The following is a 13,299-nucleotide window of genomic DNA, read 5'->3' as shown; positions in this document are numbered from 1 at the left end:
TCAACACAATGACCAACCCAAAGTACTCATGATAAAAAAAAAATACTATCCACCTCCAGATAGAGAATTGATGGACTCAGAGAGCAAATTGAAACATCTTTTTTCTTTCTTTTTACCTATATGTGCATAAGTATATGTATATATGCACATTGAACTTGGCTCATGTGGGCATTTGTTTTGTCTGACTGTACATATTGTAACGGGTTTTGTTTTTCTTGCTTACTCAATGGGTGGAGAAGGGGGTGGAAGTAGGGAGAGAGTTTAGAGTTGAAAATAAAATTGTACTAAAATTTTTTTTAAAAGAAATAAAATTAATTGTACAAGACCTTTGACAGCCTTTCAAACTTTGATATTCCTGACTCTTTCTTTTCCCTAGGAGATCAGCTCCATTCTGAAGGAATTAAGGAGAGTCCAGAAACAGCTAGAAGGTTAGTGACTTTGACATTCTGCTCATGCAGATCTTGGTTGGGAACTCTGCTTAACCTAACATAGCCTAGCATAGATGCTTAGACATAGCTCACCCACAATGGAGTGGAATGTAGGACTGACTGGGCATACAGCGGGAAAGGATCTGTGGTTAGAAACAGGTTTTTTTTGGAGTTGAAAGAAGACGGTGCTAAGTTAGAGAGGATCTAAAAGATGGCAGTGAGGACATGGACTTTGAGCCCACACTATCTGAGGATTAGTTAAAGGAACTAAGGATGTATAGCAAGAAAAGAAGACTCAAGGGAGACAAGATGGCAGTCTTCCAGTGTTCAAAGACCTATTATTTGGAAGAGGTTCCGGATGATCCCATAGCATTGGCTGGAAGCTACAAAGAAGTAAATTGAGCCTTGACATAAAAAAAACTTTCTGACCATTAGAACTGTCAAAAAGTGGAATGGACTGCCTTGGGAGGTAGTGGGGCTCCCCTCACCAGAGGTCTTTGGGCAGAGGCTAGATGATCACTTGTTGGATGGATTATAGTGAGGATTCCTTTTGATTGCAAGTTGGCCTAGATGGCTGCTGAAATCCTTTCCAAGTCTGAAATTATTTAATGTTTAATTCTGTAAATATTCTTTTCAACCCTGTTTTTAACCTATTCCTGTTTTCACCTCTGCTGTGAGGAAGACAGGAAGGGGAAGATATCCAGGCTTTGCCAGTTTCAGGGGGAACATAGTAGCAGTAGGTGAAGATCTCTGTCTTGTTGGGGAGATGGGACTCACACTTGGGAAGCAACTAAACAAGCAACAGGTGATAAGCATCCAGTGAGAGTTTTAGATAGGGCTGGATGCTTGGGTGGGTAACCTGCAGCCTCAAGGACACGTGTAGCCTTTTGACAGACTGGATTCCATCAAAGGGCTGCACTTGAAGATCTAGAGGGCTATATATAGAGGAATTTATATTCTATTGAAATTCAGAATTTTGGCTTCTCAGGTAGGGAGGACTGGAGACTGGAAACAGGAGGCTAGATGAGATGCCTTGTGAGGATGGGGAGAGTGAAGGATCCTCTCTCTCTCTTTCTTATGATTTGTGAATGTTTACCATTCCTGTCCACATTTAATACCTTCTTTTTTCTGGTCCCCCTTTCAGTTATCAATGCAATCATTGACCCCACTGGGAACTTGGACATCATGACTGGCAACAGACTGTCATCAGGGTCGACGCTAAGGCCAGCCAATAAGGTCAGGACTGCTATTAGTCCAGCCGCTCCTCCTGAGGAAGTGGTGGACTCCCTGACACCATCCATGAAAAACCACACCCACAACTCCACCTGCAGCTCAACTCGACTCCAGGATGCCACCTTCCTTCCCGAGGCAGAGAAGTTTGTGATATGAAGCTGCGTCCTGCATCCTTGCCACTGGCCACCTGTGATTCCAGTGGTGTGATAGTGTTGTGTGTGTATGTGTGATTGTGGGCTGTTGTGTCAGTCATTGGCACTTTGTACAAAGAAATTGAGCCTATTGGGCCTAAGGCATTTGTTAGACAACTAGTCACGTCAGATATCCCACATGTGCCAAATCGATAGCCCAGCTGTGCACCTCTTCTGGGCTCCTCTGCCCTGCCCTCATCTAGTAATCACACCCCTCTCTTTCACTCATCGTCTATGGCTCTAAGGTCTTGGCCTTGATGATGTGCTCCATCCATTCCCAGGGCCATGGACACCCCCTAATGTTGGGTCTGCATGGAATGGCTCATGAGCTTGTGGATCATATCCAGTGGCATGGGATGGGTTCCCAGTCCCCTGATAGGCATGCCCTATACCTGGTATTAGCACCAGACTCTGAACTTCTACCTAAATGGGACACCAGATAAGCCTAAGTGGGTATTTTGGTTCTTCTAGACCTGCCTTTGGACTGACCTTGGCATTAGCTAGGCCTATGGTCACTCTGGCCAAATCATTTCCCTTTTAGCCTGATTTGAGTCTTGTCTTGGTATTCATTCTTTAGCTTTTTCAAAGAAAGAGATGTTTGTTCTTAGGAAGCCGGTCCTTAGGGACTAGAGAGCTATCTGGATGTGGTTCTTCAGGGAACAGGTGCTCTTCCCACAGGCTTTGACCAAATTACCCCAGGAACGAGCTCTTCTGGATCTATCCCTCACAGCAGATTAAAGGATACCAGCATTATTGGGTTAAACGGTTAGTCAGCAGCTGTTCAGTGAATTCCTACCCAGTGTGCCATGCCCTATGCTCATGCTCTGACAAGGGGAAGACAGTAAGAGACTTCCTTCCCTTAAGGAACTTAAAGTCTAGGGAGAGACAGGAGATAGAAGCCCAGGCCCTGATCCAAAGGAGTTTGATCTGTGGGAGAGACTTACCTATGGGGGTCATTAGGGAATCACCTGGGATGGAGGTGGAGTGCTGTTATTAAGTGTGGGAGTTGTTCAATGGAAGGAAAGGGTTTTGAAGAGTGGGTGGTCAGGGACTTCAGCCTCCTGGCAGATGTATACCCATGGACATGTCATCCTGCATTGTTTGGCCTCATTTGGAGGAAGCTGTTAATGGTTACAGGGCTAGATTACTGTACCCTCCCCCACCCCCCACCCCCTACTCCCCAGTCTCCCCTGACAGGCCTCTCCTAGTGAGGGAGACCAGGCTGAGCAAGGGGTTGTGAACATCATTCTCCTTTGTGGTACCCAGGTTAGTAAAACAGGACTGGTGCCTCACCCATAGTATCAGGGGGCTGGGCAGTGCCAGCACTAAGAGATCAGGGGACAAAAAAACTTAGTTTGTTGTTCACAGCAAAAAACCACCCTTCATTTGTCACCATTCACCCTGCCAAATTGCCAGGCATTCATGAGAGACCTAGTGCCCTTTGCTCTGCACACTCCTTAGAGAGGCTTTCTTTGTCTTGGCAACTCTAAGATGAGCAGACAAGGTCATAAATAGGCACCTGTACAGAATGCAGTCATGTGTGCACTCACATATGCATATGTATTCACAAGGGCACAATGCACTTACATACAACTTGCATGTATACAGCATGCACAAAAGTATACTGCACACATGAGCACAGACATGTGCATGTACAAACGTGTACTTGTAGACACATACATGTGGTTTGGCTTCTCTGGGCTCACTTTAGTGTCTTCTCTCCAGTCTTTGCAGTGGTGGTTCTGCCTGGTCACCCTGTCCACAGTGAGAACACTGGCAGACAGGCTGATTGCTTAAGGGTCTTGTTTGGCCTGCAAAGAGACGTCTCCACTCTCCACTGGAAGCCAAAGTGAGCCACTTCCCCAAGTTGAAGCATCAATGGGAATGTCAGACTGTAGTTCCTGAGGCCAGAGCACTTGCCTATCCCAATATTCTTCTGTACTCAAGGGGAAAATAAGGCTGCTCTACTCAACCTGTTTCCTGGTCTGACTCCAGCCCCAGGCTTGGGACACCCCTTTGCCTGTAAACCGGCCCTAGAGTCTGGCTGACTGTAGTTGGGGAAATGTCACCATTGAGACCCTGATTTTACTAGGCTGGACCAGGCTATTCCTAGGTGGCACTATGGTCAGCCAGAGTCAGGACCCCTCAGCTCTGGGGTTGAGGTACTCCTCCGTCTGTAGTTGGAAGAGGATGAGGTAGAGGAGGAGGTCACTTTTTTCCTATCTTCTTCCCTTGCCTGGTTCCTTCTTCAAATAGCTTTCTTCACATTTTCCCTAGAGGAGCACAATGAAGAATGTTCTTCATTGTGAGCCCTGCCCTGCCCCATCCTCTACCATTTTCTGAATTTTCAGGAATCAGATACTGTCATCACTGACCGAATGGCAAAAAATGTTGGCATGAAAGTCCCAGCTGTAAGGCAGCAGGGAGGATGGGAGGGCAGAGTGTACACCACCATCTTACAATGTAACCTTGGCCAAATCACTTTGCTTGGGATGGGCTTGGGATGGGCTGTCCACTTGCAGAATGGAGAGAATGACTCCTTCCTTCCCATCCTTTCACCCTCAATGCTGTAACAGTAAACCAGGTGCTTGGGAGCTCTTGGGAAATCTCTATAAATGAAGAATGGGCCATTTGAATCTGAACCGAAAACTTAGGTTGGAGTTTGGAGACATTTTTACAGCGTGAATATTTCCGTAGTTATTCCCAGGCTCTTCCTGGATTCTTTGCCAACAGGGCACATGCTAACTTAACTGAATCTGTTACACAAACCTTTTCTCCCTCAGTTTCCCAACCCAGTAAACCAAAGAGCTAGCCTAGTCTCATACTTCCTTGGCTTCCCTGCCCTCACCCAGAACCAGGTGAGCCCAGGACATGGACTCTGGGTTTGTGTCCAGGCATCCTGAAGGTCAGGCCTCAGAGGAAAGCAGAATTTGCCAACAGAGACTTGGTTGGATGGTGTTGGATGGCCCCTTTCTCCTCTCCCCCTGCCCCTTGTTATCCTAGTCTAGGAAGATTAGCTGTATTGATGAATGCTTGAGGATGAAGTCCTCCTAATGGTGCAAATACTCTGAGAAGGTCCAAAATGGCCTGGCAGAGTGTATGAGTCTGATGGTATCCAGTGATCTGGGAGTTCTTGGGCCTGTGGCCAGCTCAGGAGTGTTTCTATGTTTACATGCAGCTATTTAAGAGTTCTGTTTTAAAACTTTTTTTTAAAGACTAAAAACAGAAGAAAGTATAGACTGATAAGTGTATGACTTCTCCTGGTTCCTTTCTCTGCTTCCCAATTCAGCCATGGCAGCATCGTTGGAGTATGCTCGCCTAAGCTCATATTCCTCTGTGGCCCCCTCCAGGTCTGGCTAGACTGAAGCATGTCTGTGGTGAGGGAGGGGGATGCTCTCTGCTGCCTGGTGCTTCCTCATTGCTGACCCAGCCATTGGGTGTATATATAATGAGAGAGATGGCTATACCCTCTGTCTTGGGCCAGCCATATGCATGAGTGTGTCCGTGTACCTTACAAATGATCAATGTCCATCTCTCCTCACTCATTGACTTGCTCTGCCACTGGTTGATTCTCTGGTTTTCCACCCCACTCCCTCTCCTCCATAATGGTTGTATAATTTCTTTTTGGAGGGGAGGAATTCACAAGCTTACACCTTTCTTTCTGGTTTGGTTTGTTCCCCCTTCCCTTTCCCACTGAGTGGTAATTTATTTTGTCTGGATTGGAGGCAGTATCTGTACATTTGATTCCCAGGTGACACTGTAGATGTCTTTAAGAAAATGGGTTATTTTATATAATTTTATCATAGATTGTTCAAATAAATCATTCTTTTGTCACACAGCTTTGTGTCGCCTCCTTACTCTGTTAAAGGGTTGTGTCTCCAAGCAGGAACTGAGGGCTGGGCTTAGGGATGAGTCCCTGGTGACTTTGCCAAACTCAGTTCAGCAAACATGAATAAAAGCAGGGATAGAAGAGATTCATAGTTTAGCTCCTGCCCTCATAAGTAGTCAGGCTAATAGGGAATTATGACCACCTAAAGAAAGATGAACTTCTTTCTCAAGTAATGAGTATATCATTCCTGGGGCACTTAAAGTAGCAGCTACATGACCACTTGTTGGGAATATTGTTGGGGGGATTTCTGGAAAGTTGTGAATTGAACCGGAAGCTTCTCAGATTGCTTTACTTCCTAAGACTGAGATAAGAGAAGTGCACAAATAACTAAAATCAAAATGTACATATAAGTATATTTATGGAGAGGTAGTGTCCAGTCTTGGAGAGAGGAGTTATGACAACCTTGGTTCAAGTTCTACGCATTCAATTGAGGTACATTGGACGACAGTTTCTAAGTGCCCATGGGGAAGTTTTTCCTACAGGAATGAAATCAAAAGTGAAATGAAATGGAATCATTTGCTCCTACACATATTTAAGTGCTCGAGGGAGTTCCAAAGTATTCTGTGAAGTCTGGAGAGGAGAAAGGGAGGGTTGGATTTTGAACTACTATTTTACCAGGATAGGTAGGGTGAAGTGGGATTCAGACAAGGCTTCCCAGAAGAAGTAGTTTTCTAAGATCAAGGGTGTGGTAGCCTGGCCCACTCTGTGTGAGACTAGGAATCTGATCAAGTTTGCTTCTGATGCTGAACTTTGAGTCTTTCCTAAATTTGGGGTTTGTAGTACAAACTTTCCAGGAATGGTTGTGCCTGAGCTGGATCTTGGAATCAAATGACAGTCTACCAAGTAACAGTCACTTGGTAGAGGGAAAGAAGATGAAAGTTATTGAATAGGGTCCTAGGGACATGGCAGCAGGAGAAAGTCTTTAACCTTCAGTGGATCTAAGTCCACTGATTGGCCAACACAGCCTTTATCACGTGTATAGTTTTTCTGTTTTTATAAAAGCTCTAGTTCTTTCTTTGCCATATGCACGAGGAGAACAAAGACCATTCTCAGCATTTCTCTAGGGGCTGAACAGTTATTCTGAAAGACCCAAGGAGAACCCTCTGAAGGGGTTTCAAGCCATATCAGTGTTGAAGTTGGTGTTGAATATATCAATTTCTCTCTTTGGAAAGAAGTGGGAAAAGCCCCAGGTTGACAAGTGGTTGGGAAAGAGGGACTCATGACAGTTTGTATGCTGTGGTTATGACCAGATCTGATTTAAGGCATTATCCCAGGCTTTTGGTACAAGGTCTGTTTATACAAGATTCTCCATCACAGTTACTTTTCATAAGAATGACCCCAGGGACTTCTGGTAAAGATGGTAACATGAAAGGTCAGAGAGAAGCCCAGCTCACACACCTATACTCCTGCAAAGATCTGGGATTCTTAGTAAATTGCAGGATCCATATAAGTTAGTAGTAGGCTCAAAAGGTGAAAGTAACTTTAAGATTACACTAGTTACAGCTCCAATGTCCAGAGTGAGGGAGATTATATATTTTAGGGAGGGTGCTAACAAAATGCAGTGCATCCAGAAGAGTGTGACCAGGATTATGAGGAGATCAGAGACCATGTCATACAAGAACCATTGAAAAAATCGGGGATGATTAGGCAGCACATGAGACTACTTGGGAAGAGGGGTGGGGGAATTGTGTTCAGGTATTTGAAGGGCTGTCCTGTGAAATAGCAATTAGACATATTCTTCTTGGTCACAGAACAAAACTAGAAGCATTGGGTGCAAGTCACAGGTAGGGATATTTCAGGTCAATATAACGGAAGTTTTCCTAACAATTTGAGCTGTCCCAAAGTGGGCATGTGGCTAGATGAAGGGGTTGGCCAGATGATCTTGTCCAAGGTCTCTTCCAATACTGAGCTAGTCTGATTTGATCAAGTTATGATTGGGATACACTGCCACCAGCTGGTTTAAGAGTGCCTCAGTCCACACTGCCTGGCTTCCATTAAAAGAGTGGGGATGGGGAAGATGGGAGAAGAGAGAAGGGAGGGAATAAAGGGAAGAAGGAAGGGATAGAGACAGGCAGAGAGGAAGACAGAGAAAGGCAGCCTGAGAAAGGGGAGAGGATTAGATATTGTCTTTAAAAAAAAAAAAAGACGAAAGGAACGTTAATGGACACTAAGTAACCATTACTTCCTTATGACTACCCTTACTTTTGTTTACCTTGATTAGACTACATCTTAAAATATTTCACTCAGAACATTGATTGTTTGGAAAGCCTACTGAGAAGGGCAACCAAAACAGTGAAGCGCCTGCAGATGGTGCCATATTAGGATTGGTGGAAGGAACTGGGGCTGTTCATCCTGGGGAAAAAATAGATGTAAAGATGTGGCCACTGTGTTGAAGTATTGAAAGGGCTGTCATGAAAAAGAAGGATCAGAATTATTCTGCTTGGCCCCAGAGGGTAAAACTAACAGCAGTAGGTGAAAGTTATATTTAGGCTGAGGTAAGGATACACTTCCTATCAGTGGTATTCAAAAGTGGAATGTGTTGCCAGAGGAATTGGGCTCCCTCTTACTAAAGGGTGTCAAGCAAAGATCAAATAATTACTTATCAGGTTTGTATGTTACTGAGTGGATTCTTGGTTAGGTATTGGTTGTAATAGATGGTAGCTAAGGTCCCTTCTTGCTCAGATTCTGCAATTTTTATATTTTTAAATGATGCATAAATAACAAGATTTAAAAATAGACACAGGTATAATTTTATAGCTTTCTGTGCTTTAGTTATATATTTTTAAAAAATGGATTTTTATCAATCTCTTGCTTTTATATCACCTATATTTTCTTCTCTATCTCTCTTCCTCCCCACCCTCAGACATTTCTTAGCACAAATAGTTTGGTTTAAAAAGGATAGGGGAGGGAGAAATCCATCAGAAACTAGTCAAATAAAAAAAATCTGGCACTGAATGCTCTGTTCCATACCAATTTAAGAAATGATTTTACTAATTATCAAGGATTTATCTCTCCTCCACTGGGAGAAAAAGAAAAGAAAAGCACTCATAACAAATAAACATAGTCCAACAAAACAAATTCCCATACTGGTCATGTTTGTTCTGCATAGTTAATCTTTGTCAGGAGTGGGTAGCAGGCTTCATCACTGGCCCTCCAGAATCTTTGCTTCTGATCACTGCATTAATCAGCATTCTTAAGTCTTTTAAAATTGTCCTCTTTACAAGTATCAATAATTATTCATCTGTAGGGGCTATAAAATTCAATCTCTCTCTTTGCTACCTTTTCAGGCAGTTGTCTGGGAAATCATTGGGGGTTAAAGTCCTAGCTACAAATTGAACCTAGTTATAGGGGAAAAGATATGGGGATTTTAGTGGACTACCATTATGCCTTTCCCTAGGATATCACTTGAAATCTCATCATCCTGGAGATCTCAATTGCTCATCACCTCCTCAAAGCCTTCATTTGCTTCTTTCCTCTATTGGAGGGCCTGAGGATGGAAAAAAGAACTCCTCCCAAGGCCTCCTTTTATAAAAAGGTCAGATTTCCCCAAGTAACTTGGTTTCCCATCAACTGCTATGTTTGGTTCCCACTCAGCAGTAGATACCCTCTGGGGCCCTGCTCCCCTCTGCTTTCTTTTATATATTATCTTCCCTTATTAAATTGTAAGTTCCTTGAGAACAGGTATTTTCTTTCTTTTTCTTATCTATGTCCCCAGTGCTTAGCACAGTGCCTGTCCCTGAAAGGTTATCATATGGAAGAGGAGAAAGACCTATTCTACTTGGTCCCAGAGGGGCTACACCTAGGAGCAGTGAGTAAAAATTGCAAAGAAACAGATTTAATCTTTTAATATTAGGAAAAGCTCCCTGGTAATTTCCTTCCTTAATGCAGATCACAGCTGGTTTAGAAAAACCCAATAAGAGCTTGTTTTTCATTCATGTCCATCCCTTTCTGACCTATGTGCTTCATATTGCCCATGTTCTTGGCAAGGATACTGGAGTGGTTTGCCATTTCCTTCTCCAACAGAATAAGGCAAATGTTAGAGAGATGTCATTTACAGTAGGGGCTTAATATAAATTTGAAGAATTGAATTGACGTTAACTTACGCAGATTTGGGCTCAGTTTAAGAAAAACACTTTAATTATCAGAGCTGTCCAACATGGGAACAGACTGCCTCTGAAAGCACCAACTTCCTATCTTTGAGATGAATGTATTTGTTAGGTGAAAACAAAATATAATATTATCAATAAGATATCTTTAAAATTAAATTGAAAACCACTAGGCTCAACAGTGTGACCCTGCTTGGGAGCAATAATAAAAGTTTTCTGAAACCTAATGATATGTTGGTTCCTCTGGGGCCTGGAACAGAAGTGACTTCATGAGAGCTCAGTTTTGGTAGCCATCTCATCACATGCTAGGTTTGGACCATTCCAGTTTCTTCTCCGGTTTTAGATTCCTATGAACTAGTTGGGGTGAAGCACATCAACTATGGTATGAAACAGTATGATTGTCAAAGACATTCACCACTATCATGGAGGCTGTCTTATACCAGGCCCAAATAGAATTCAACTCATGATATGTACAGGAAATACTATAAGGTAAAAAATGCATATTGTTGGTCAAATCAATTGATCAATAAGCATGCATTAATCAACATTCTTAAGTCTTTTAAAATTGCTCTGTTTGCAAGTATCAATGATTTTTGTTTCTAGACACTGTGTTAAGTGCTGGAGATGTGAAGACAAAAATGAAAATAGTCCAAACACACACACATACACGCATAAGTACATCCAAGTGTAAACAAAATAGTTATGTCAGATAAGTTGATTTGGGAGGGGAAAGGTACTAGTCCCTGGAGGGCAGTGATCAGAAAGACCTTTATGTAGAAGTTGGTACTTGAAGTGAGACTTGAAAGGAAGTAGGAATTCTTAGAGACAGAAGTAAGGAGGAAATGCATTGCAAGCCTGGAGAAAGTTAGGGGGAAGGCATGAAGGCTGGAGATAGAGCGCCACGTGATGAGTTGCAAGAAAGCCAGTTTGGTTGATGATATGAAGAGCGTCTTCAAATGAGAAAACACAGCTAATAGTTGCTTTAAAAATGTTCATCCTCACAAATAGTCAAAGCAACACAAATTAAAGCAGCTTTGAAGTACCATATCACACCCATCAAGTTGGCAAAAATAATTAAAAACAATAAAACTCCATGTTGGCAGGGACTCATCCATTGTTGGTAGAAATGAAAACTTGAAAAGCAGTCTGGCAAAATGTAATAAAGTTCTCACAATCATGCTTTGACTCAATATCTTTACACATGTAATAATAACAAAAAAGAGCAGTCAATGAAGGTATTTTCCTAATAGGTAGATGGCAAAATAGATAGAATGCTGGCACTGGAGTCAGGAAGACTCATCTTCCTGAGTTCAAATCTGGCCTCAAGCACTCACTAGCTGTGTGACCTTGTGCAAATCACTTAACCTTGTTTGCCTCAGTTTCTCCCTCTATAAAATGAGCTGGATAGGGAAATAACAAACTACTCCAGTATCTCTGCCCAAATGGGGTCACAAAGGATCAGACATGACTGAAAATGACTGAACAACAACAACATAGGAATGGTTAAATAAATTTCAGTACATTAATGTAATTAAACACTATAAAATAATTAAAATGGACAATTGAGATCACAAAGAAATCTATAAAAACATCCTGAAATAATGAAGAATAAATAAAAGCAAAACCAAAAGGATAGAGTAAGCCTAATTACAGTAATATGAGGAAAAGTGAATGAGAATGAATGGACAGAGAATCCTGATGTGGATTTAAAGGGAGAAAAATCTTTTTTAAAAAGTATGATAACACTTAATTTAAATATGAAGTGTCATTATGCAAGTATAGTTGTTTGCATTTATAAAGTGTTCAATTTCTAATAAAATATTTAATTTTAAAAAGGAAAAAAATCTATTTTGCCCAGTTTGAGACCTGTGGTAGCATGAGCTAGTATCAGCACAACAGCATAATAGCATTGAGTCCATTCAATACATACATCAAAGGAAAGCACCAAAGACTGGTACTGCATTGAGCCTAGAATTGTAGAGGAGGAAGAAAGCAGGTGAGATCATATTTGGAAAATTGCACAGATCCTCCCCAGGGCCTCTCTGGATCCCCAAACCCCATCTTTTAATACATTTCCCCAGTGATTTGGGGATTGCATATTTAGAACACAGTCTTCAAAGAAACAAAATGATAGGTCAATGGAGCCCTCACACTATTCCTCTTATAATGCAGCCTCAGAATATATTTGGTTTTTTGGCTGCCATGTCACATTATTGACACGCATTCATCTTGTGGTTCACTAAGATCCTCACGTCATTTTCTCATGAACTATTGATTATGCTCACTCTTGTTTATTTTCAATTTCTCCCTGTCTACTGGCTGTCTCTCTGCTGCCTACATACATGCCTATATCTCCCCCCATTCTCAAAAATCCCTAGCTTGATCCATCCATCTCCCCTACTCTTGTCGCATTTCTGTCTTCCCTTCTATGGCTAAACTCCTTGAGAAGGGTGTCTCCAATCACTACCTCTAAATCTTTGCTTCTCATTCTCTTTTTAACTATACCGTTTGGCTTCTGAACTCATCATTCAATTTAAATCATGCTCTCCAAAATAACTAATGCTCTCTAAAAACCAAATCTAGTGGCCATTTCTCAATCTTCTCCTTCTTCACCTCTTTGCAGCCTTTTACATTGTCAAACACCCTCTTTTCCTTGATCCTTCTTTCTCTCTAGATTTTCCTAGTTCTCCCCCAATTCATCTGCTATCCCCTCCTCAGTTTCCTTTGCTGGATATTGATCTGGGTCATGTCCAGTGACATGGGTATTCTCTAAGGCTCTATTGTTGGCCCTCCTTACTTGTTCTTTTATACTATGTCCCTTGGTGATATCAGCTCTCATGGATTCAATTTTCATCTCTGAGCTGATGATTCCCAGAACTGTTGTATGTCCAGCCTTAATCTCTCTAGTGACCTCCAATTTTGCATCTTCAACTGGCTATTGAACCTTCACAAACTGGGTGTCCTATAGCCATTTCACACTTCACATGCCCCAAACCAAATTCATTATCTCTACCCTCAAGTCCTTCCCCCTTACTATCAAAGGTACCCCTATCCTCCCAATAATCCAGGCTCTCAAACTAGATACCATCCTCAACTCCTCCTGTTTTTCACTTCCCAGTTCCAATCTGTTGCTGAATCATATCAGTTTTACCTTTGTAACATCTGTACATCTTCTCTCCTCTGACACTGCATTCCCCATTGGTGCAGACTTTCATCAACTTTTTGCTTGGTTTCTGTGTCTCAGGTTTCTCCTTAATCTAGTACATTCTTCACTTGGTTGTCAAAATAATCTTCCTAGAGAACAGATCTGACACTGTCGCACTACTATTCACTCAACCCTGGTGGTTTCCTGTCACCACCAACGTCAAATATAAAATCCTGTTTGGCTCCTCATAACCCTCCTGCCATTCCATTCTTCTTATTCCTTACCCTTCTCCCTCCCATGTACTTTA

At 42.3% G+C, this 13,299-nt stretch overlaps 1 protein-coding gene across 4 annotated transcripts in view; it reads left to right on the top strand.

Annotated features, from left to right (window-relative positions):
• Positions 1–5,690, top strand: part of CEP170B (centrosomal protein 170B) — a 121,271-nt gene extending 115,581 nt beyond the window's left edge. For all 4 annotated transcript variants that reach the window (XM_072630050.1, XM_072630047.1, XM_072630049.1 and 1 more), the window contains exons 18-19: positions 377–428; positions 1,573–5,690. In XM_072630050.1, coding sequence (XP_072486151.1) covers positions 377–428; positions 1,573–1,817 — 297 coding nt within the window. In that variant the 3' untranslated portion in view covers positions 1,818–5,690. The remainder of the gene's footprint in view (positions 1–376; positions 429–1,572) is intronic.
• Positions 5,691–13,299: the final 7,609 nt, after the last annotated feature.

The sequence above is a fragment of the Notamacropus eugenii genome, chromosome 1 (assembly GCF_028372415.1).
Source record: "Notamacropus eugenii isolate mMacEug1 chromosome 1, mMacEug1.pri_v2, whole genome shotgun sequence".
Lineage (NCBI taxonomy): Eukaryota > Metazoa > Chordata > Mammalia > Diprotodontia > Macropodidae > Notamacropus > Notamacropus eugenii.
Note: the sequence above shows the minus strand (reverse complement) of the source record. Positions and strands in the feature narration are given on the sequence as shown.